Here is a 26239-nt window from a genome sequence, read left to right on the forward strand (position 1 = left end):
TTAAAGAAAAATAAATACTATACCTGCACTCATGGAGTTTATCCCCTAGTAAGGGAAACTTACCAATATGAATAATCTTTATAGCTGATTATATGTAATTAAAATGATAATTAGTGCTTTGGAATTATCAGCTTTCCCTCAGGAAGTGATGTTGGACCTGAATCCTAAAGATTAAGAAAAATTTAAGTGTGCTAAGGAGGGAAAAGAAAGGAGGAATGGATATTCCAGATAGACAGAATAACACTTGCAAAGGAATAATAGAAGAGAGCATGGTATATATGAGGAATCAGAACAAGCCTGGAAGGTGGGAGAAGAGTAAGGAAAGGACTGACATGAGATAAGGACAGAAATAGATAGGAGGTCAACTATGTAAGGCCTTTATAGAGCATGTTAAAGATTGTGGACTTTGCTGTAAGAGCAGTAGGAAAATACTGAAGTTTTATGGGCAGGAAGATATGATTGAATTTGTTTTTTGGAAAAGTCATTCCAGCAGTAGAATGGAGAGTAGACTGTAGAGGCCCAGTAGTGAATGTAGGATTCTTTTGACAGGGTTGATAATGATAGTTGGGGGTGTAGGAAAAAAAGTTTTTCATGTACTCTCATACCACAGCAATCTACATAAAAGTCTTCTATGACCTCAAAAGTTATGGGGATTTTTCCCAGCATCAAGCAAGCAATTCTATAGCAGACACCAGCTGGCTGTACTGTCAGCCAGTCCACATCTGACATCTACCTGGAGATAGTATCAGATCCCGTAAGTTTAGGGTTCTATTCTACAGTATTGCCTCCCACCACCCCCATTTCAAATGGCTATTCCAAGTCTCAGGTAAGCTGTGCTTCTGACCAACTCATTGTAAATGGACCTGTTAGCCCCTCCACAGACTTGGTAACTTGCTAGAGTGATTCAGAGAACTCAGGGAAACACATTTACCAGTTTGTTATAAAGGATATTGCAAAGGATACAGATGAAGAGATGCAAAGGGGACGAGGCATGGCACACTACCCTCCAGGAATCTCCAAATGTTCAGCTGTTTAGAAACTGTGAAAACTATCCTTTGGTGTTTTTAAGGGGACCTCACCATGTAGCTATGAGTGAAGCGGTCAGTGGGTTAAGCCACTGCTTCCAACACCGGCATCTTGTATTGGAGTGCCAGGTTCAAGCCCCAGCTATTCCACTTCCAATCCAACTTCCTAGTGATGCACTTGGGAAGGCAACTGATGATGCCCCAGGTGTTTGGGCCCCTGCCATCCATGTGGGTCACCCAGATGAAGTTCTTGACACCTGGCTTCTGCCTGGCCCAGGCCTGGCTGTTTCGGTCATTTGGGAAGTGAACTAGCAGATGGAAGATCTCCCTCTCCCTCTCCTCCAATCCTCTCTCTCCCTCTTTGTCACTCTATTTTTCAAGGAGATTAATCTTCTTAAAAATGATTGGACAAAAAGGGTGTGATTAATAAACTGGGTGGAAAACCCAGTAAGGCCTGTCCAGATTCTTAAGCATTGTTTTATTCCTGGGTATGGGGCAGGACACCCCCCCCCTTTTTTTGAGAATTATTGTATTTCTTTGAAAGAGTTACACAGAGCGGTAGAGCCAGAGAGAGAGAGAGGTCTTCCGTTCTGCCAGTTCACTCTCCAAATGACTGCAACAGTCAGAGCTGAGCTGATCTGAAGCCAGGAGCCAGAAGCTTCTTCCAGGTCTCCCACACTGGTGCAGGGGCCCAAGGACCTGGACCGTCTTATCCTTTCTCAGGCCATAGCAGAGAGCTGGATTGGAAGAGAAGCAGCCGGACTCGAACCAGTGCCCATATGCGATGCACAGCGCTGGCCCCAGCACTCCTTCTGAAATAAAGGTCTTAGCTACTATCGGGTCAAAGAATTCATGACCAACCACAAGACAGAAAGGAAGCAGAAGATTCTGTGTGCTGCATCAGTGTGGGAAGAGAAATTCTAATTTCTGTGGCTTACCTTGGCGAGGGAGTTAGGAGTCAGGAACCATGGATAAAATGTGTGTGTATACTCACCCAAACGCACACACACGCATATAAAAAATATTGCTGGTGGAAAGGATAGTAGTAGGGGTAAAATGATATGGTAGTAAAATTAAACCAGGGCCGGCGCCACGGCTCAGTAGGCTAATCCTCCGCCTGTGGTGCCAGCACACCAGGTTCTAGTCCTGGTCGGGGTGCTGGATTCTGTCCCGGTTGCCCCTCTTCCAGGCCAGCGCTCTGCTGTGGCCCGGGAGTGCAGTGGAGGATGGCCCAAGTGCTTGGGCCCTGCACCCGCATGGGAGACCAGGAGAAGCACCTGGCTCCTGCCTTCGGATCAGCACAGTGTGCCAGCTGCAGCGTGCCCGCCACGGCGGCCATTGGAGGGTGAACCAACAGTAAAGGAAGACCTTTCTCTCTGTCTCTCTCTCTCACTGTCCACTCTGCCTGTCAAAGAAAAATTAAACCAGGTATGAAGGAAGGAAGGAGAAGAAAGTATCAGTAGTGATTTCTGCATTTCCAGTTTGTATCACAGAATGGATGTTGATAACATTTTGAGAGAGGGACCCCTAGAAGAGAATTAGATTTTAGCAAGAAGATCCTGGATTAGAATTTTTTACATTGATTAATTCATTTATTTGAAAGACAGACCAACAGGTAGAGAAAGAGACAGGTAGATACACAGAGTATATGCTCGCATTTGCTGATTGACCCTCCAAATGCCATGGGTGCTGGGAGCCAGGAACTGAATCCACCTTGCTCATGGAGTGACAGAAACCCAGTCAACTGAGCTGCTACCACTGCCTCTCACTATCTGCTTCCCAGGAAACTGGAGTCAAGAGCAGGCCCAGATATCAAACTCAGGCAACCATTTAGGATGCAGGTGTCTCAACAGTTAAGCCCAGTGCCTGCCTCCATGAGTTAGATTTGATGTGTTGACAATTGAATACATATTTGGAGAGAGACATTAACTAGGTATTATAAATTTAGGACTGAAAATATAAATAATGAGGACTTTTGGATATATTGATAGTAATTAATGTTGTGGATATAATTGAGGTTTCTCAGGAGAAAGAATATGGCATTGAGTATGTAGGTAAAAGGTAAACTTGCAATGCTAGTGATTGATAGCCAAGTAAAAGTAAGTTTAAGCTTCATAAGAGATTGAGAAGCAGTAAAGTGATAGCAGTCCAGTTTCTAATGAGGTTGATGTTTCCAGGAACATACTACGTTCTAAATATGTATTAAATGTGGTATCTTGACTCAGACTACATGGTCCATTAGAAAGACAAATGTTCCTTCTCTCCAAACCAGAAATTTTAACAACCTGATTTTTTTCCTCTAGTAATCGTTTCCAGTTTTTTTTTTTTTTGTTTCGTTTTGTTTTTAAGATTTATTTATTTATTTGAAAGTCAGAGTTACACAGAGAGGAGAGGCAGAGAGAGAGAGAGAGGTCTTCCATCCGATGGTTCACTCTCCAAATGACCACAGTGGTCAGAGCTGAGCTGATCTGAAGCCAGAAGCCAGGAGCTTCTTCCAGGTCTCCCATGTGGGGGCAGTGGTCCAAGGACTTGGGCCATCTTCTACTGCTTTCCCAGGCTATAGCAGAGAGCTGGATGGGAAGTGGAGCAGCCGGGTCTTGAACCGGCACCCATATGGGATGCCGGTGCTTCAAGGCCAGGGCGTTAACCTGCTGCGCCACAGTGCTGGCCCCATGATCTTTTCCAGTTTTTAATAGCTGTCTTTTTTCTTTTGTTTTTAACCATTGTATCCTGCCTAGTTCAGTGTAGTCTAGTGAATATCAAAATTCTCATCATTTTTTTTCCTTAACTGATTGGATCATAGCAGTTTTGCTCAAAAATTTCTGATAGTTTTTTTATCGCTACTGAATAGAAATTAGGCTTCTGACCATAGTTTCCAGTCTTTCTATGACCTGGTCCCAGCAGATTTTCCTGTTTTGTCCCTCCTTGTGCTTTACCAAACTGGGTTGCTTACTTTTACTTCCTATGTGTGCTCTGCATTTTCATGACACAGCTTTTGTTCATCTTATGAATACAGATGAAAGAACATACAGACTTTCGTCACTTTTAGCAGCCTGTCAAATCACTGCTTATCCTCTCAAGACTGCTCCAGTGCTTCTCCTAAAAGGCCTTAGCCAGTCTCTCTCAGTTGTAATGACAACTGTCTTGCTTTCGCAGTTGTAATAACTACTGTCTTCTGCTTTCCATCGCTCTTTGCCCCTTTATAGTACTTATTTTATTTTGCCTTGCAGTTGTTCTTGTTTCTGCCGGCACTGCTTGGCAGCTGCAAGCCTCTTGAGAAAATACTATAACGTATTTGTCTGTTTTCCCTACACTACTTTTGTCTGTGTTCATAAATATTGAATACGCTGTGGACATTAAGACTAGGATAGAGGGCCAGCGCTGTGGCATACTAGGCTAAGCCTCTCCCCCCCCCCCACCCCCGCCCCCTGCACTGGCATCACATATGGGCGCTGGTTCATATCCTGGCTGCTCCTTTTCTGACCCAGCTTTCTGTTAATCACCTGGGAAAGCAGTGGAATATGGCTAGAGTGTCTGGGCCCCTGCACTCACGTCAGAGACTGGGAAGAAGCTCCTGGCTTCTGTCTTTGGATTGGCTCAGCTCCTGCCATTGTGGCCGTTTAGGGAGTAAACCAACGGATGGAAGACCTATATATATATATATATATATATATATATATATATATATATCCGGATATATTTATATCGGATATATATATATATATATCCGATTCTACCTCTCAAATAAATAAATGAAAATCTTTAAAAAAGAGACTAGGATAGAAAGAAAAATACTATTTTAAGTATTAATTTTTCTTATGATTCCATTTGATATCTTAGCCATACTGCTGTACTTCTGTTGTTGTTTGAGAGGTATAGAGAGACAGACAGAGCTCCCATCTACTGGTTCACTGCACAACTGCCTGTAATGGCTGGGACTGGGCCAGGCTGAAGCTCAGAGCCTGGAACCCAATCCAGGTCTCCATGTGGGTGACAGGGACCCAGTTTCTTGAGCAAACACTTGCTGCCACCTGGGCACTTCACAATGGGATGTGGGCATCTTAAGTTTTAACCACTAGATCAAATGTCTGCCTCTCTGTTGTACTGTTTATATAATTATATATACACAAAGCACTTTTTTTTTTTTACAGAAGCATTTTAGGGTGGGGAGGAGCTTTTTTCTTTTTAAAAAGAAAGATCTTAAATTGGCTTTAACAATCACTGTTCTTTATTTTTTTTAAAAAATCTAAACTTTGGAAAGGCTATTTTTTTTTAGATTTATTTATTTATTTGAAAGATGGAGTTACAGAGAGGCAGAGGCAGAGAGAGAAATCTTCCATCTGCTGATTCACTCCCCAAATGGCTGCAACTGCCAGAACTGGGCCAATCCAAAGCCAGGAGTCAGGAGCTTCTTCTGGGTCTCCCACCTGCATGCAGGGGCCCAAGGACTTGGGCCGTCTTCCACTGCTTTCCCAGGCCAAAGCAGAGAGCTGGATCAGAAGTGGAGCAGCCAATCTCGAACAGGCACTCATATGGGATGCTGGCACTGCAGCTGGTTGCTTTACCTGCTACACTACAGCGCCAGCCCTGGAAAGGCTATTTTAAAATCTTAAAGTTGTGTGTTCGTTATAGAACAATAAAAAAAATAAATATTCCTAACGGTAGCTCAGGATTGATGTAATATTCATTAAAGGATAATCTTCTGAAGAAAATAACTATTATTTTAGTGGCTAATAATCAGGAGATAATCTTATATTCTTTTTGTTGTTTGATATGCCTACTATTTATTTGCATAGCACAATTAAGATAATGAAATATTTTGTAGGGATTATTAAATATGATATACAGGAGTTATTCCAAAATTTTATGAAGATGTTTATAATGAAAAATGATCTCTGCCTTTTAAATAAATCTTAAACTCTGCCTTTCAAATAAATAAATCTTTTTAAAAAATTGTACATGCATTTCAGTTTTGTGCTCTAAAATAAGCATATATTCCAGTTCTATTTTTCCATAAACTTTTTGAAGTACCTTATGATTTTTCCTACCACTATAAGATTGTGTCTTTATATTGAAATAATGACTTAATGGCTTTTCTAATAAGAAAACTATTGAAATAAAATGCTAACTTTAGCTCAATTATTAAATTTCATTTTCCCTCTTAATGCAGCTCTCAAGAGGCAGAATTTGTATAATAACCCTTTCAACTCTATGAGTTACACAAGTCCTTACAGTCCAAATGCCAGTAGCCCATACAGCAGTGGCTTCAATTCTCCATCCTCAACTCCAGTACGACCTCCTATAGTCAAACAGCTTATACTTCCTGGAAATTCAGGTAAGGAAAAGCAAAATAGAGTTTACTATGGAATGGTTTCTAACTGACTGACATACCTCAGAAAATAACTTTCTTAGTAGTTTAGGTTCTTTTTTTTTTTAATATTAATGAAGCTTAACTGCATTGCTACCTTACAGCAGGTTAGTACTGTGTCTCAACGGTACGAAGTTAGGTTATACCCATATAGTTTTCTTTAGCTCCTGTCTGAGAGTTTGTGTTTTTTTAGTGAATGTGTTTTCTTTTTAATTAACTCATAATAATTGTACATTTTATGGGGTGTAGTGTGGTATTTCAATATAGGCATACAATTTGTAATGATAAAATCAAGGTAATTAGTATTTTCAGTTCTTTATCATTTATTTTTTATTGGAGCTTTTGAGTTCTTCTCTCTTCTAGTTCTTCATAAAGTATTTAATAGATAGCCATGAACTGTAGTCACCTCCTGTGCTGTGGAACACCAGAACTATTCCTCCTATCTACGTGTTTTGGTGTCTGTTATCCATTCCTTCTACTTAGAGGTTTTTGTTTCTTGGATCGTCCAAAACTTGATTTAATTAAATCAGATCACAAGGCTGGTTGTTTTAATCAAAAGATCTTTAAAGCAGCCTGTTTAGGTTGTAAAACCTACTGAGTTTAAAAACTCATTTTTTAAGGAGTTATAATAAGCTTTGACACTGCAGTTAAACCATAATGTAAATTGTATGTAAATGTGTCAGGAGTGGTGCTTTGGGAAGGACCAGCTGTGAACTGAGGAAAGTGTGTTTTGCTTTGCTTTTGTAATTGACTCTCTTACTATGTAGCCTACTCTTCTATAGAATTCATCCATTCAGTTACTTGTATTGGTGCTATTGTTATGACTATTACAGCTTCCTTAGAAATTAAGATACAAACTGCTTCAATTTTTTTTACCTGTGTACTCCCTAGTCTAATGATTTTATTGATCCTGCTGTTTGCATAACATGTACAAGTTGTCCTTTACTACTAATTTCACTTGTGATAATGTCATATTAAAAAGTATAGCCTGCAGGATTTATTTTAAAATGAAGAATTTGATTCAGACATTATTGTAGCCTAACCTTCTAGTACATTTCCCATCATGTACACTATGCTCTTATTTAACTGGTAAAATAGATGTTAATTATTTTGTATGTTTCTTGCTCTTCTTACATGCCTTTCATGTTGAAATTAGCTCTTATGGGAAAAAAAAATTCTGAGAAATAAGTGTTTCAAATAAATCAGTATTAGAAATACTAGTGGCAACATTCTTCAGCACAAGTTGGTGGTCAATGAAAGCATTTCTTTAGAGACAGGTTAAACTCTTTTGGACAACCTCTGACCTTTCTTTGGTCCCCTTTTGGTTTTGAAAGATCACATAAATTTTAAGAAGTTTTATTTTAAGCTATAACTGGGTCATAAAAAATATACATATTTATGGGATACCATGTGATGTTTCAAAATACTTTTTCTATATAGTCATTTTCTCCATCTCAGTTTTTGTGCTTTGCTACTAAAAATTAGGGAATTCCTTGAGCCCCCATTACTAATTTGGAAAAGAAATTATGTAAACATGAGAATATGCAAAAGACAAATGCTAGAGAAATTAGCCTGGTGTTCTTTTTTTGGTTTGTTCCTAAATCTCTAGAAAATTTAATTTATCTCACATTATAGCTTTCTTGTTTAGGAAAAGCCAATGTTTTTATTCAAGGAAAAGATGATGGTGTTAATTACTGTGTTTGCAAGAAGAAAGCTTATGGAGCAGTTTTGTTGACTGTCTTGTAAAAGTTTAAGTCCTCTAAAGTGAAGTTACTGCACACCAACTGTTTGTTGGGCACTGTTTTGAGAGCTTCATTGCTCTTTAAGAGCTAACTAAGTTATGCTTAAATGAAAATGTGTTTTCTACTTATGCCGTAGTATATAAAGGAGTCTCTATAGCCCTCTTTTTCCTTAATGAGGTCACCTTCTAATTTCATTATTTGAGAAAAGGTGGCGTAATAATGAACTGATTCAGAGGATTTTATTTCATGTTAATTGCAAAAGACATTTATTTAAATTTTGTCTTACCAAAACTTGACATTTTTTCTCTTTTTAAGGTAACTTGAAAAGCTCATCAGACAGAAATCCTCCCCTTAGTCCTCAGTCCTCTATAGATAGTGAGTTAAGTGCTTCGGAATTAGATGAAGATTCAATTGGATCCAATTATAAGCTAAATGATGTAACTGATGTGCAGATTCTAGCCCGGATGCAGGAAGAAAGTAAGTATTTCTTTTGTTAAAAGTTGATGTTTTTTCACTACTCAGTAATTTTGTCATTTTGTCCTGGGTACTAAGTACATCTTAAAATGGTAGGAACAATAAGGTTTTGAAAGTAGGAATATTGAAATGGACATTTCAGAGAATTATTCAACATATGTACACTTGTTTGTCCCTTAACTTGTTTTGAGAGTTTATTTTACCTACAGCGATTTTATTGTACAGGGAGCAAAGAAAGGCATTTCATGGTCAGGGTCTGTGCCTGGTACTTAGACCCTGTGTGTTACCCTGCTGCTTATTAGTGCAGCTGCCTAACTCTACCTTAAAATAAATTCACTTCTCCTCTGGACCCTAACTTTATAGATTCCAGTATTTCCTTAGCAGCTTAGTCAGGGGCAGATGTTGGGATAGTGGTAAAGTCACTGCTTGGGACACCAGCATCCTATATCAGAGTGCCTTGAGTTCGAGTCTAGACTTGGCTCTCAATTCCAGCTTGCTGCTGGTATGCACCCTGAGAGACAGTGTGTGGATGATTCAAATAGTTGGGTCCCTGCCACTAACATGGGAAACCCTCATTGACTTCCTGACTCCTGTGTTTGGCTTGGGCCAGTCCCAGCTGTTGTGGGCATTTATGGAGTAAACCAGTGGATAGAAGATCTCTCTTTCTCTATCTATCTCTGTCTCTTTATTTTTTTAAATTAATTAATTTATTTGAGAGACAGAGTTATAGACAGAGGGAGGGACAGAGAGAGAGAGAGGTCTTCCATCTGCTGATTTACTCCCAAAATGGCCACAATGGCTGATCCAAAGCCAGGAGCCAGGAGGTTCTTCTGGGTCTCCCACACGGGTGTGGGGGCCCAAGCACTTGCCTCATCTTCCACTGCTTTCCCAAGCCATTAGTAGAGAGCTGGATCAGAAGAGGAGCAGCTCAGACATGACACAAACCAGCACCCATATGGGATGCTGGCACCACAGGCATAGGCTTAACCTACCAAGCCACAGCACCGGCTGTCTATCTCTCTTTCAAAAAACTAAAATAAATTTTCAAAATAAAAGCTCAGCCAGCCATTTTTATTGTGTTTTGGAATAAATAATAGAAATTTTAGTCTTACTGTACTTTATTTTTTTTTATTTTTGACAGGCAGAGTTAGAGAGAGACAGAGAGAAAGGTCTTCCTTCCGTTGGTTCACCCCCCAAATGGCCGCTACGGCTGGCGCACTGCGCCAATCCGAAGCCAGGAGCCAGGTGCTTCTTCCTGGTCTCCCATGTGGGTGCAGGGCCCAAGGACTTGGGACATCCTCCACTGCCTTCCCCAGGCCACAGCAGAGAGCTGGACTGGAAGAGGAGCAACCAGGACTAGAACCCAGCACCCATATGGGATGCGAGTGCCGCAGGCAGAGGATTAACCAAGTGAGCCACAGCACTAGCCCCCCCTTACTGTACTTTAATAGCCCCATCTAAGCCATCCACATGCATGAATACATGAATTAAAAAATGCTAAGGGGCCAGCACTGTGGCATAGTGGGTAAAGCTGCTGCCTGCAGTGCTGGCATCCCATGTGGGTGCCAGTTCGGGTCCCGGCTGCTCCACTTCCTGTCTGGCTCTCTGCTATGGCCTGGGAAAGCAGTACAGGATGGCCCAAGTTCTTTGGCTCCTGTGACCAAGTGGGAGACCCGGAATAAGCTCTTGGTTCCTGTCTTCAGATCCATGCAGCTCCAGCCGTTGTGGCCATCTGGGGAGTTAACCAGTAGATGGATGACCTCTCTCTCTCTCTCTCTCTCTCTCTCTCTCTGCCTCTGCCTCTGCCTCTGCCTCTGCCTCTGCCTCTGCCTCTGCCTCTCCGTAACTCTGCCTTTCAAATAAATATTTTTTAAAAATCCTAAAAGTGTGATAATTCCATGAAAATGATTCCCTTCCCTTTTTAAAAAAAAAAAAAAAGATATGATTTTCCTTTTACATCATCTCTCCAGGTATTTTGTAACAGTTATAAATGCAGAATTACAAATTTGAGCTGTTGTCCAAGCTCCTTCATTTTTAAGATGAGAAATTCAAAATCCTGTCTGTGGTGATTGTGACTTCCTTAGGATCTTCTTGTTAATGGAGAGCCTGTATTAGGATCTAGTTTTTCTTTTCTGAAACAGCACTCTTTCACTGGTATTAGATGACTTTGATGCCATGTTTGCTGTAACTAGACACTAAGAAGCTATCAGTTACTATTGTGGTTCCCAAATCTAACTATAGGACTAAGTGGACTGCAGGAATTTCTAGTTTTAAAGATACCCTGGAGTTATTCTAACCCACTAGTTTGGGGAACCCCATTGATAGTATTTTCTGTGTATGACAACAAATATTTTTGACTGGGTTGCTGATACTTAGCAAGACTTGCTTAAAATAATACCTTATCTAAATTCTATATTGTTTTTGCATCATAATTTATTTGTTGAATATATTGTGTAATAAACATATACTTTTGTTCTCAAGGATTTGTAGTTTTTGAAGGACTTCTAAGGTTGCCTAGGTGTTTTTTTTTTTTTTTTTAAGATTTATTTATTTATTTGAAAGTCAGAGTTACACAGAAAGAGAAGGAGAGGCAGAGAGAGAGAGGTCTTCCATCCACTGGTTCATTCCCAGCACTGGCCCCAATGGCTGGAACTGTGCTGATCCGAAGCCAGGAGCTTCCTCCGGGTTGCCTATGCGGGTGCAGGGCCCAAGGACTTGTGCCATCTTCTTTTTTTTTTTTTTTTTTTTTTTGACAGGCTGAGTGGACAGTGAGTGAGAGAGAGAGAGACAGAGAGAAAGGTCTTCCTTTGCCATTGGTTCACCCTCCAATGGCCACCACGGCTAGCGTGCTGCGGCCAGCACACCACGCTGATCCGATGGCAGGAACCAGGTACTTATCCTGGTCTCCCATGGGGCGCAGGGCCCAAGGACTTGGGCCATCCTCCACTGCACTTCCCTGGCCACAGCAGAGAGCTGGCCTGGAAGAGGGGCAACCGGGACAGAATCCGGCACCCCGACCGGGACTAGAACCCGGTGTGCCGGCGCCACAAGGCGGAGGATTAGCCTAGTGAGCCGCAGCGCCGGCCTTGTGCCATCTTCTACTGCTTTCCCAGACCATAGCAGAGAGCTGGATCTGTAGTGGAGCAGCTAGGATTTGAACCAGTGCCCTTATAGGATGCCGACACTTTAGACGGCACCACAGCACCGGCCCCTCTTAGGTGTTTCTGAAGGTATCAAGCTACATAGGAGACCTCTTTGAGAATTCTCACTTGAAAGCTTAGAATTTGAGCCTTTTTCTGAAAAAAAAAAAAAAAAAAATTTTTTTTTTTTATTTGAAAGGCAGAATTACAGAGAGAGAGGGAGAGTGTGAGCGAGAGCACTTCCATCCACTGTTTCACTCCTCAAATAACCTCAGTGGCCAGGGCTGGGCCAAGCGAAAGCCAGTAGCCTAGAACTCCATCTGGGTCTCCCCAGAGGTTGGCAGGGGCCCAAGCACCCATGCCATCTACTGATGCTTTCCCGGGCACATTAGCAGAGAGCTGGATTTAAAGTGAAGCAGCTGGGACTCAGACCAGCACTCGTGGGATGCTGGCATCTCAAGAGGGACCATGCTGCTCCCTTAAGCTTGTTTTATAATGAAGCAGTTGAAGTTTCATTTATGCCCAAGTATTGAGCTCCTGATATGGGATAGAAGTTTCCTTGGCACTTCTCACCTTCATGAGTAAAATTATGCCAAGATTAAGTATTCAAGGAGTCTGTTTATTTACTGATGTGTATTCTATTCACTAGTTGAACAAAAATTTTCTTCTTTAAATGTTCCTTTAATGTTACTTTCAAATTTGGATTACTGGGGCTGGCGCTGTGGTATAGTGGGTAAAGCCGCCACCTGCAGTGCTGGCATCCCATATGAGCGCTGATTCGAGTCCTGGCTGCTCCACTTCTGATCCAGCTCTCTGGTATGGCCTGGGAAAGCAGACCCCTGTACCCGTGTGGGAGACCCGGAAGAAGCTTCTGGCTTTGGATCGACACAGCTCCTGCCTTTACAGCCACTTGGGGAGTGAACCAGGAAGACCTCTCTATTTCTGCCTCTCCTCTGTGTAACTCTGACTTTCAAATAAATAAATAAATCCTTTTAAAAAAGTTATATTACTATATTGAAGAGTGGAAATATTTGTAAACTTATAGTTCCATCTTGTAATTTATATTTTAGATTCAAGAAAAAAATCTTGAAATTGGGCAGAGATTTATGGATTTTCATGTAATTTAAAAATGACTTTCAGATGTAGCTTATGCATCCTTATATGGGAGGGTATCTGAAAGGAAAAATGGAGCTTTCCTTTACACTTTATACACTACTTGAATTTCTCAATGATAATCTTTTACTTTTAAATTTTAAAAATATCTGGCTGTCTAAAAGTATAATTATAAAATTAACACATTCATTATCTCTAGGTCTCCGGCAGGAATACGCAGCCACCACATCTCGGCGTAGTTCTGGTTCATCTTGCAATTCTACAAGAAGGGGTACTTTTAGTGATCAGGAACTTGATGCACAAAGTTTAGATGATGAAGATGACAATATGCATCATGCAGTATACCCTGCTGTTAACAGGTTTTCACCATCACCACGCAATTCACCTCGACCATCACCTAAGCAGTCTCCCAGAAATTCACCTCGTTCACGATCTCCTGCTCGGGGAATAGAATACAGTAGAGTGTCCCCACAGCCCATGATTAGCCGCTTACAGCAACCTCGCCTTTCACTTCAAGGCCATCCCACGGATTTACAGACAAGCAATGTTAAAAATGAAGGTAAAAAGTGGCGGATTTTATAATTGAAATGTTTATGGAAAAAATTGTCCTTCATATTTCAGTGTGACAATAAACTTTAGCCAAGGTTTTATATTTCAGTTAATTGACTTAAAAGTTTATTCAGGTTTACCATTTTACTAATAGTGAATCAGTATATAAATAAAAGAGAAAGTGAATTTTATTTTACTTGGTTATGTTTCTTTTGCTTTATGTTACTCCTGAAGTGACCTGTATTTTGATTATTTAGATTTAGATTTAAATATATGACTTGTGATTCTCTTTTTCCTGCCATAAATAGACTCTGGGTTGTTTTGTTTTGTTTTAAAGAATGTAAGTAGCTGCTATTTCTTCTTCTACAGTATGCAGAATTTTTAAATAAATTAATTTTTGAACTCTCATTAATGTTTTAATTCTCTGCCTAGCTGAATGATTTGATTTGATTTTAATGAAAATTCTATTGTAGAAAAACTAAGACGCAGTCTTCCAAACCTGTCCCGAACATCTAATACACAAGTTGACTCAGTGAAAAGCAGCAGAAGTGACTCAAATTTTCAAGTGCCAAATGGAGGAATACCTCGCATGCAACCTCAGGCTTCAGCCAGTAAGTATTTTTCTTACACTTTCATGTATCAGTTATTTAAAGGAAAGTGAAAATTATAGATATTTATTTTGTGCTGAATAGCTGTATTAAACTATAGCTGTGGTAAAGTTTAGTTTTTATTAGTTGCTATAAGATAATTATAGCTATGTTAAAATTTAAAGTTTGTCCCTAGAAAATACCTTGTTCTATGAAACTCTAGTCTCTACAGAATTTTATAGTAAGCAAGAACTCTGTTTTTAAAAATTAAAGGTGGAATTAGCTTTTGCTTATAGAAATTAGAAGTAGAAATAATAGCCAGTATGCTGTTCAAAGTATATATTCCAGAGTAAATATTTAAATTGTCTTTAATATTCTCCACTTTTAAAATATCTAAAAGTTTATTGTTATGTATTTTAGAACACACCGTAATCAAAATAAACAATTCTGTATTCATATTTGTAATATAGTGAATCTATAGTAAGTTGGATTTTTGTAGCCCTTTTCTTTCCAAAACAAAAGTACATCACAAGAACCCTTTGCTGATTTTGCTTCCACGTCTGTTAATATGAAATTTATGATTTTGACTGGATGGATTTTGTGCCTGTAAAGGATATTTTATGAAATAATATTTAATCAGTATGGATGTCAAATTAATACATAATCCTAATCCTGCTTAAAATATAGACTAAAATTGAGATGGTGAATTACTAGACATTGTCATTTTTTGAAGATGTGGTCAGTATTTCTGTACTTAAATTATCTTTTGGAAATAAATACTTAGAGTTAAAACTAAACTCAGAGAAAATGAATTATTAAGTATAGCAAAGAAAAAATGTTGATTATAGTTTTTAACTTTAATGATTAATTAAATGGATACTAATCCATGATTGTGGCAGATCTTTCTAAATGGAGGTACATGTTTTATTCAGTCGTTATTGGTAATAAATTTTTGAGTGATCGTATGACAAGTAGTATGTCAATAAATACATTTCTACTGTAGCACAAAATATACATTCCTTAAAAACTTCACATTCTGTAATACTGCACATTAAAATTGATGGGATTTGGAGGGGAAATAGTCTCGGAACAGACCACCTAAAACTCAAGTAGCTTCATTACTAAGCATTAATAAAAACAATGATTAAAGGTTTCTGGGAGAAAAAAATAAGAACGGTGATTCCATAAAAATGCTAATACAAAGGCATGTTAAATCCTTAATGAATAAAGTAAATACTGCAACAAATATAGGACTTTATTTTTTTTAAATAGGCGACGATATCTTGATGGAAAGGGAGGGGAAAGACTTTTGAAATGTGGAGACTCATGCAACACAAATATCAGAGAGTAATACAGTGTGAACCTCGAAAACAAAGTGGCCAAACTGAGGTATAAAAAAGTAACGCAGGATTAAATGGTTGTTCTGTACATTACTGTACAAAAGAATTAAATACTTTGAAGAAACTATTACCTCTTCACTATAATAAATGTGACCTTTAGTTGACTTTAAATGAACTAGTAGAGTCATTTCTATGATCTTACAAATGCTCAGTATATATCCCTTGTGTTCTACAGCTCTCATCTGTCCTGTACTTTGCCATGGAACACAAAGGGTGCATATTCATTCAGATCTTTGTAAGGCACAAGAGGTGAATATTCCCATTGTGGGATATTACCATCAGTATTGGAAGTAATAGCCTTCATTTCCTCAAAGCTGTGAGGAATAAGTGATACAAACATGAAGTTATTGACTGTTCATTTATAACTTGCTTAGTGAGTGATAAAATCTTAAAGTATTCAATTCTTTAATTCTTTTATACCCTTCTTTGGCTGTGTTGTGCATAGCTGATTTTATTTATCTTTTGTTAAGCTACTGTCCATTGATGGCTCAAAAATCAACAGGCTAAGGGGGAAAAACAATCAACATGAGTTTTATGTGGCAGACACTGGGCTTGGTGGTAAGAAACCGGCATCTCATATTGGAGTGTTTCAGTTTTGGGTTTGAATGCTGGCTGTGCTCCAGTTCCAGTTCAGCTTCCTCCTAATGTGCACCCTGAGAGGTAGCAGATGATAATAAGTGATTGGGTCCCTATGTGGACGATCGAGTTCCTGGCTCGCGAGCATTTGGGGAACTTTCTGTTAGTCTTTGTCTCTCTGCCTCTAAAATTAAGAAGATAAAAAATGGCTTCTATGATATACTGACAAACTTTCCTATTACCAGCTGCATATGATATTATGTATACAACAGAATTTCACACTATACAGTATTTACATGGGTAGTCTTGTTTAATCCTTATAATAGTTCTGTGAAGGGAGTACAGTGACTAGCACATTTTACAAGTTACAGAAGCTTTGAATGGTTAAATAATTTATCTGTAGTCATACAGCTTTTAAGTGGCAGGTTAGGTTCAAACCCATGTTGATCCAGTTCAAGAATCCAGGTTCATTTAAAAAGATTTGTCACATTCATGGTTTAGTACCAAGGTATAAAAATTATCCAGAAATGTAATCTCTAGTTTTCTGAGATTAAAGCACTATGAAAAATTGTTTCCTCAAGATTTATATACCTCATTTATTCAGCTTTATATATGCTAAACATGTTTTGTGTCAAATTAAATTTTAAACTTAGTATTCCAGGTCTTGTGGATTGATACTATAAATTGTATAATTAATATTTCTATTATTGTATTTATAGTACTTAAAAATGGTATAGAAGATAGGAATTCATAAAACTTTAAATGAAAAGAAGGTTAGAATTTTAATTTTATTATCTCTGAAATAGTAATAAGTTTTATGCCTTTAAACCTGAAAATTCAGTTAGTTTTACACTTGAGAATATCCCGTTTTAAGAGTTTTTCCTCTTTATATACTTAGTTGATACCAAAAAAACACACAATATTAATATAGAAGGAAAAAAAATTTTATATCATTCAGAAAGCTAAGTAATAAAACTCATGGGTATTGTTTCTACAATATACACACTGACAGTCCAAAGCAATCTTTGTACTTGGCTTTCAGAGATGCTTCTATATTTAATTTGAATTAAATTCAGAATTTCTTAAAACTTTACATTATAAATCTCTAAACAGTGTCCCAGCTGTTTGATAAAATCAGCTGTATCTATATCCTGTTTACCTTATTCCATTATTAGCAGTTCTACCTTTTTCCTCAGGTTGTTCCCTTATACATGCCCTTTATTGGAACTGTTCTAGCTTCTGATAGTTTTATAGAAATGAAAATAATTCTTCGTGAAAAAGACAATGTTGGGAAACTGGAATAAGAATGCTAATAGAAAAATGTGCTGGCTATATTTTAAACTATAGTATTTACTTGCCTTCTCTAGTGGTAGAATTACTATTATATAATCACTTGCTGATTTCCTAGAGTTTTTTTTCTATAGGCAAGTTATTTTTCTTTTTCCCCAGAAGATGATAATTGACAAAAATAAAAAGGTAAAACATAATGGTATTCTAATCACTAATTTACTATTGGGTAGAAAATATGCATGTAGTTTCATAATGGTGTATTATTTCAGTGTTTGAATAATGATCAAGTAGAGGAGTTAAGTAAGTTATTCTTTTTAATCATAGATATTTATTTAACTGTAATAAAGTGTATAATTAAAATGTCACAAACATGCTTTAGTATAGAATTACATTATTGAAAATGTATTCAAAAAGTAGTAAATCCAATATTAGTTAACTTTAAAACTTAACATTCATTTTATAAAAATAATTAAAACTTTTTGTTTAAAGTTAATACATCATGAAGAAAAAAACTTTTTCTTAAAATTTTACATGTATCTTCAATAGCTAAAAAATATTAAGTGTTCTTTTAACATATGTATGGTTTTTGTGGTAGCCTTCTTTTGATGTATAATGCAAATATTTTAATAGCAAGCTTTATGTGTTTTATACAGTGAGTTGATATTTTGTAATTTTTGTGGTACTTTGCATTTTGTTTTCTTTTAAATATTTATTTTTTCAGCTCTTAAGTGGTAAAGCTTTAGTTCTTACTTGCTGGTTTGCATGAAGCTAACTTTGCAAGGTTGCTGTTACTTCCACTTAAAGGACCACTTCTTTTGCCTTATTACTATGCCAATCACTGTTTTTACATGCTTATTGGCTATGGCTGCATTATTGTGGATGCTGGCATTCAGATACGAACATTATAAGAGTTCTAATGTCTTTTCACTTTTAAAGCTCCTACCAATTTTCAATTTCTATATTTGGAAAATGAGTAACTTAAAAAGTTTAAGAAAACCAGAGCATTGCAGAGGTCATGGGTAAATGTCATTTCTTCAGTTTCTTCAATTAAAGAATAAATGCTTGTCAGAGGCAGTCTTTCAAATTAGATAATGCCTTTTACTAAGACTACTGCAGCACAGGTTTAGTAGAAAGTTTAAAGAAAAATAATTAGTGGTTCAGAAATAAGTAAAAGGAACAGAGAAAATCCCAAGACAGTCCAATTTTTAAAAAATATTACTGAAAATTTGATTAGTATTTTTAGATGTTTAAAGTATTTTCACATGTATTACCTCATTTGAAACCCACAAATATCCATTTCCTTTTTTTTTTTTTTTTTTTTTTTTGGTAAGATTTACTTATTGGAAAAGCAGTTATAGAGAGAAGGAGAGACAGAGAAAAGTGCAATCTTCCATCCACTGGTTCACTCCCTAGATGGCTGCAATGGTTGAGACTGGGCCAGACTGAAGCCAGGACCATGGAAATTGCATCCAGGTCTCCTTCATGGGTGCAGGGACCCAAGCACTTGAGCCATTATTTACTGCTTTCCCAGGCACATTAGCAGGGAGCTGGATTGGAAGTGGAGCAGCCAGGACTCGAACTGGCACCCAAATGGGATCCTGGCATCACAGACAGTGGCTTAATCCTCTATGCCACAAAGCTGGCCCCATTTGTTATTTGTATAGAAAGGGAGCATAGGTCCATATAAGTTATGTGAACTGTACAAGATTATATAACTAGAAATTTGCCAAAACCAGGCTAAATTACCCACTCCTTTAAAACTCCTCCCCAAATTTCCTGATTACCTCCCCATTTTGTGTGAATTATATCTTGCAGACCTGATTACAAATGAATAAGCATGTTGGTAAACATTCTTGGATGATTCTATTGGATCATAATTTGAGACTGAACTGCAAGTAATTTATGAATTACCACAAGAGGAAAATAATTCAGTATAATATCCATTTTACATATTGATCTGTCTCAGTACTTTTACAGTTCTAGCTTCTGAAGATTAGTTTCTTCAGACTTGATCTCCTTTGAATATTGAGACACAGCACGCTACAACCATATTTATCAGTCTATCTTCACTCATTTTTGGTGGAAGAACACTGTCTTTAAATTTAAATTTTGAAATTTTTTTCATGAAGCAGGTGCTATACAAATAGGGAAAATCAACATAAGGATAATTTGGAAGAAATTCATAAAAATCTCATTATAATCAACTTCAGAAATTGCCATACTGTCCATGTCTTTGTTTTAGTGTTATCAAGTCTAATGATTTTTTTTTAAAGATTTATTTATTTATTTGCAAGTGAGAGAAGGAGAGGCAGAGAGAGAGAGAGGTCTTCCATCTGCTGGTTCCAGAGCTGTGCTGATCCAAAGCCAGGAGCCAGGAGCTTCTTCCAGGTCTCCCATGCGGGTGCAGGGTCCAAGGACCTGGGCCATCCTCTGTTGCTTTCCCAGACCATAGCGGAGAGCTGGATAGGAAGTGGAGCAGCCAGGACTCAAACTGGCACCCTTATGGAAAGCCAGCACTGCAGGCAGTGGCTTTTCCTGCTACACCGCAGTGCTAGCCCCAAGTCTAATGATTTTTAAATGTTTGCACAGTTGAAAAATTTTAAACACAAATTCTAAGTCACTGAAAATGACAGAAGTGAGGTAACTCAAATTCCCTTTCATTGACTTTATTATCACTATACTTTTGTTGTTTATTTCTAATATGTTTAAATACAGTAATATATTGTAACACAGAGCTGGAGGTTCATACTCTGCAGGTCCAAGCTTTGAATGATTTCATTTTGAAGTGAACTTATTCTTCATAGAAACATGTATAGTTGACTCCACATGTATGGGAAACTATAATTGGGAGCTCTTCTCATTAATTTTCATGTGAAATGATGTGCTTATAACAGGACACGTAATAAGATGCGATTTAAAGCTTACATATATTATTAAAACTCAACAGCAGCTGTAACTAGACCATTAAACTGTTCTTTTCTGGGAGGAGTATTTAATCACTGACATTGGTTGCTATTGTTGGGACATAATGATAATAGAAAACAAATGAAACTCTTTTTATTTTTGTTTCTAAATTCTGTACAGACAGTACACTGGCTTTTTGCCGCCCTTGAGCATGGGCAGCACTTTTTTTTCCTTGATATTCTTGAGTGGAGAAAGGATTAGATGTAGGAAGACCCCAAAGGACACTGTTCTGACCCAAAAACAGAGTGCTGAGGATTTGAATTAGATATTTAGACCACAGTGGAGCTCTGAAAGAGTGGGAGGATGTAAGAAACTACAAGGAGTAAGTACATGGGAAGTTTTAAGCTAAAAATTACTTGGAAAATGATGACATGTTTATTGAAATAGGTTTTTCTTAAAAATTATTTATTTATTTATTCGAAATGCAGAGTTACAGAGAGCAGAGGCAGAGAGGGGAGAGGGAGAGGTAGGTCTTCTATGCACTGGTGCACTCCCCAAGTGGCTGCAAATGGCCAGAGCTGGGCTAGTCCAGAGCCGGGCTAGTCCAGAGCCAGGAGTTTTTCCCAGGTCTCCCACAGGGGTGCAGGGGCCCAAGGACCTGGGCCATCTTCCATTCCCAGGCTTCTTTCCCAGGCCATAGGAAAGACCTGGATGGGAAGTAGAGCAGCTGAGTCTTGAATTGGCACCCATAGGGATGCCGGCACTTGAGGCCAGGGTGTTAAGCCGCTGCGCCACAGTGCTGGCCCCTGTTTTCTTTTGCCCTCATTTACTCTACTCCAATACTGGCCTTTTTTCTGTTCTTCAAGCATACTCAGCAGATTGCAATCTCAGTGTCATTTACAGTTGCTTTTTTCTCAGTCTCAAATACTTTCCCCAGATAGCTACAAGGCTCTTTCCCTCTCTTCCTTCAGATCTTGGTGCAAATGTCGTCTTGCAGAAATCTTTCCTGGTCACCCTCTTTTTAACTGCAACTTCTACTTCCTGTTCAACCTTTTCTACTTAATTTTCTGTTTTTTGTTGTTGTTGTTGTTGTTGTTTTTAAGATTTATTTGTTTATTTGAAAGTCAGAGTTACACAGAGAGAGAGGGAGAGGGGAAGAAGGGAAGAGGGGAAGAGGGGGAGGGGGGGAAGAGAGAGAGAGAGAGAAGAGGGAGGAAGAGAAGTCTTCCATCTGCTGGTTCACTTTCCAGTTGGCCACAATGCCCTGAGCTGCGCCGATCCGAAGCCAGGAGCCAGGAGCTTCTTCTGGGTCTCCCATGCAGGTGCAGGGGCCCAAGGACTTGGGCCATCTTCCACTGCTTTCCCTGGCCGTAGCAGAGTGCTGGATTGGAAGTGGAGCAGCCAGGTCTCAAACCAGCTCCCATATGGGATGCCGGCACTGCGGCACCAGCTTTACCCTCTAGAGCACAACACCAGCCCCTCTACTTAATTTTCTGTGTAGCAGGTGTTGCTCCCTGGCAGGCTGAATATTTTACAGCTTTGTTTATTGTATGTTTCCCCTTTCCTAGGATGAGTTCCATGAAAGTAGAAACTATCTAGTAAGCTATTAAATATTATAGCTGAAGCAGTACCTGATATTATGCTATTTAAATGAAAGAAAACAAGAATGAGTGAATGAATAAATATGTAGTTAAATAGTATTCAGTGGTGGTTGTATTGTTTGTTTGTTGGTTGGTGGAATAGATATAAGATAATCCATTAAAAAATTGATTTTCTTCAGTGTGGAGAATGTTTTGATAGTTTTCCTGGAAATATTTGAATTAAATTGGTATCAAACATTTTTTAGCTACAGTAATATATAGTGTTGTAAAATTTGAAACTGAATACATACACTTATTACTTTTAAAAGGTTTATTATCTGTGAGAAAATAGCTTTTCAACTTCGATAGAGTGAAGCAATAGAGGAGAGAGAAATTCTTAATTTTTATTACCCCAATAATTGTTTATGCTCTAGCTAGGTTTATTGGGGGCAGGAATCTTTGCACATAAATCCTAGGAGGCATAAACTGACATTTTAGAGCCACTTAAATAGGTAAGCGTGGGAATTGTCAGAGTAACTGTATAATAGAATAATTGTAACCTCTTTAACGCTAGATGGCCCTAGGCTGCCTCTTACTTGCCAGTTTTGTGAGTTTCAATTAATAGATTAGGAGTTTGGAAGAGAGCTTAGAATTCTTCACTTATCACCTTAGAAAGCAGATGTAGTGACTCCTGCAAACCCCTCAAGACAACATCATACCCACACATCCCTGTATGCCTATGTGCACAGCTCAGATACGGTGCTACCTAAAGTGGCTCCTGTTAGTTGTTATTCCAGAAAAAGATAATGTTCCTGCCTGGTTCTGAGTTTTCTTCTCCTTTTTGAGTATGGGGATTACTGTTAGAGTAATTAATCTAACAATAACTGCTTTGCCAAAAGTTGCTTTTTTGCGTTGAACAAGTCCTGCATTTATTTTATTCTATATGTGTGCATACATTCATCATTTATCTTTGTATTTGTACTCCTTGCATTCTGCAGCATGTTTTGCTGGTGGTTTGATTTCTCTTTGATGTTTTGGCTGATTGACATATTGGAGATTTTCTCATCTGTAAGAAATGTTCTGAAAGTATGCACTGCACACTAAGATTTCCATCTCTTTTCCTTCCCAACTTAATGCTCTAAGCATCACTTAAAATTCTTCTGCTACTAGGATTCTAACATATTTGTACCTTATGGTTTTTGCTCCTTGACAAATTTCCAAGTTTGCATTAAACTATTCAAGTTTACAGAACCTATAGCCTTTATCTTGTACTTCCAGGCAAATATTACAGTTCCTTATTTTTCAACAGCTTCGCAAAGGCTGAAAATTTTGCCTCGTACTTCCCTCAAAGCCAAACAGTTGCTTCAAACTTCATCTACAAAAAGAGGTAACTACAACCTCTTAATAAGTTTAAAGTTTCAGTAGATGGTCTAATTAAGTCTTATGCCTTGTGGCATACCTAGTCAGTTTTGTATATAAGGCAAGTTTTAGTCTCTTTTTTAAGCAATAAAGTAATGTGGATTCATTCTCTGATATTTGAATAAACCCAGAAGAAACATATTTTCTACAAAGGTATGTATTGGATTGCTGTTCTGAAAGGAGTAAATGATAGAGAATTTATCCTTTTTCTTACCAACTTAAAGCCAAAGGTCATTGCCTTAACTTAATACCAGCTGAGCTAATAAATAGTGCTTTAGACATTCAGTATGCTAATTTTTTTCTCAGTCTTTGGTTTTTGGGTATACTTATCTGTGTAGGATTACGTGAGAGACTTCTGCCTTAGAAATTGATTAAAGTTAAAGTACAAGTTGTTGTGATTAATTGATACATTTGAAATATCTGTGGATTGGTAGCTTTAGTAAGAATTGAGTGTTGAAGTGAGAGCTGGACAGCAAAGCTATCCATTGTTGGTTCTAAGAGATTGGAAGTATGGGGCAGCTAGAAGGAAGTAGAATTAAGAGAAAATACTGGGATTGGATAGACAGGCAGTAATAAGAAGGAAAAAAAATCTCAAAGGAAATGGGAGAGAACAAACTTGGGCAATAAGGAAAAAAAATGCCTCTATGCAGCAGATTTAAGTTTCCTGATAGCTTTAGAACTCAATAGATAACAAAGGTATATACGAGGGACAAAGCATTTAAAAAATTAATGGAGAAGAGGAAGTTGGAGATTTGTTGAAAAAGATTTGGTTAATATGGGTACAAAGGTGCTATAACAGGTATTTTAACAAATCAATACTGTCTTTTAAGCAGTGATTTTGTGGATTGAATATAAGTCAAGGAAATAGCTTTAAATAATAGACTCTTGAAGGAAAGAGATAGTAAATCTTTTGTGTTTCAAATATCAGAAGTTGACCATAAGCCTTTCGGTATAATTGGCAGAAATAATAGAGCGGGGTAGATGATGTCCTTTTGATGGAGGAGGTCACTTATTAAGGTCATTTAGTAAAGGATTCTTATGGGATTATTTGAGAACTTTAGTCTTCTTTTTTAAGACTTCCAGATATTTTTTCATACTTCCAATGACTAGGGGGAGAGAGGCAGGTGAAAACAGATGAGCTGGAAAGAATTATGTCTAAAACACGCAAGAGATTGCCACAATAAAATAGTAGAAGAGTTTAATTTTATATAAATTTGTTTCTTGTATGTCTCTGTAAGATACTTTGTACTTTTTTTTGGAATCAGGTTTATATAATTCAAAATTTTTACTTAAAATTTTATCTCAATTTCATTATTTATTAGGTTAAGAATGTGACTTTGGCTAAATTTTGCTTAATTTACACACAGAGACTGGGCTATTTTTGTGACTTTGAGTCACCAGACTGCCAGCTTTCCGTGCTGATGATATAAGCCCAGCCTGAACTGCTGTGAACTAAAATTCTTAGCATCTCCAGCTATCTTGTTTACCTAGTAAAGGGAGAAAATTGTGGGTGTGGGTGTGGGTGTGGGTGTGGGGAAGGGGGATTGATTTGGTTTAATCTCCTACTTACTCACCTTAATCCAGACTTTCATATTTTCTGGTTGGTATGTGACTTTGAGACTATCCTTACATCTGTAAATTCTAAACCAGTTAAGCAATGGATGTGGGTTTAAAGTAGTGCTTAAAATGTTAGTTTCATTAATAGTGAAGCTGAATTGAAGAATATCTCTTGGATCCAAGGCCAAAATGGATTTTCCAGTCTCCCCTTGCACTCTGAAAGAGAGAGAGGTCTATGTTGATCTAGGAATCTCTGCTTTATAAGGATATGAGACAGGAGACAGGGCATATGTTCACAAGTACCTTTGGCCGATTAAACCTATCCAGTGGAGGAATATAGACCAATGGGTGATAAATTGTCACAAAAATAAATTCTCCTATCCTGTGGATGAACCTATATAATTTTTTAGGAAGCTGATGGACCTATTAAAAAGGCTATAGGATTATGGGAACAGGAAAGGATGGGTCTCTGTAACAACTAGAAATACAGTCACTTTGATTTTTACTGATTTGGTACTAGCAGAAATTTGCAGATGGGAAGGAAGGAAAGAACTGTGTTGCCTGGCTCAAAGAGCCACACCATAAACATGTGTTGAGTGAATGTAATCATGCCATTAAATTCAAGTAGGGATGGTGCATTCCTCTGTATTTTTTAAAAAAGATTTATTTGATTTATTTGAAGGAGTTAGAGAGAGGTAGAGCCAGAGAGAGAGGTTCACTCCCCAAATGACCACAATGGCCAGTGCTGAGCTGATCCGAAGCCAGGAGCTTCTTCTGCACCTCCCACAGGGTACAGGAGCCCAAGAACATAGACCATCTTCCACTGCTTTCCCAGGCCATAGCAGAGAGCTGGATTGGAAGAAGAGAAACCGGGACTTGAACCAGCGCCCATATGGGATGTTGGCACTGCTGGCTGGGGCTTTAAGCAGCTGTACCACAGCACCGGTCCCTCTTCTGTATTTTCTTCTGCAAGTTTTGGTGTTTGTTCATACCTTCCATCTCTGAGGAAAAGAACTGTGTGTGTGTGTGTGTGTGTGTGTGTGTGTGTGTGTGTGTGTGTGTTTTAAAGATTTATTTTATTTATTTGAAAGGTAGAGTTCCAGAAAGAGAGAAAAGGAGAGACAGCATCTTCCTTAGGCTGGTTCACTCTCCCAAATAGCCACATTGGCCAGGGCTGGGCCAGGCCAAAGCCAGGAGCTTCTGGGTCTCCCATGAGGCCTAAGCAGCTGGTCCATTCTCCACTGCTCTCCCAGGGGCATTAGCAGGGAGCTTATATCCAATCCATATGGAATGCCTGCATTGCAGGCGGTGGCTTTCTCTGCTATACCACAATGCCAGTCCGTGTGTGTATGTGTATGTGTTAAGATTTATTTTATTTATTTGAAAGGCAGTGTTACAGAAAGAGAGATCTTCTGTCTTCTGGTTCATTCCCCAAGCAGCCACTTCTTGAAGCCAGGAGCCAGGAACTCCATCCAGGTCTCCCACATGGGTAGCAAAGGCCCAAGCACTCAGCCC

At 38.4% G+C, this 26239-nt stretch overlaps 1 protein-coding gene across 4 annotated transcripts in view; it reads left to right on the forward strand.

Moving 5' to 3' along the window:
• The window catches only part of SLAIN2 (SLAIN family member 2), an 87497-nt gene that overhangs the window by 37573 nt on the left and 23685 nt on the right, over positions 1-26239 (forward strand). For 2 of the 4 annotated variants that reach the window (XM_002709425.6, XM_070068194.2), the window contains exons 3-7: positions 6196-6360; positions 8451-8612; positions 13062-13421; positions 13885-14022; positions 23058-23135. In XM_002709425.6, the coding sequence (XP_002709471.1) occupies positions 6196-6360; positions 8451-8612; positions 13062-13421; positions 13885-14022; positions 23058-23135 (903 nt within the window). The remainder of the gene's footprint in view (positions 1-6195; positions 6361-8450; positions 8613-13061; positions 13422-13884; positions 14023-23057; positions 23136-26239) is intronic. The other 2 variants (XM_089325393.1, XM_002709426.6) reach the window with 1 other exon arrangement.

Source organism: Oryctolagus cuniculus, chromosome 2, assembly GCF_051225735.1.
Source record: "Oryctolagus cuniculus isolate XC-2025 breed Fujian yellow rabbit chromosome 2, ASM5122573v1, whole genome shotgun sequence".
NCBI classification, from domain to species: domain Eukaryota; kingdom Metazoa; phylum Chordata; class Mammalia; order Lagomorpha; family Leporidae; genus Oryctolagus; species Oryctolagus cuniculus.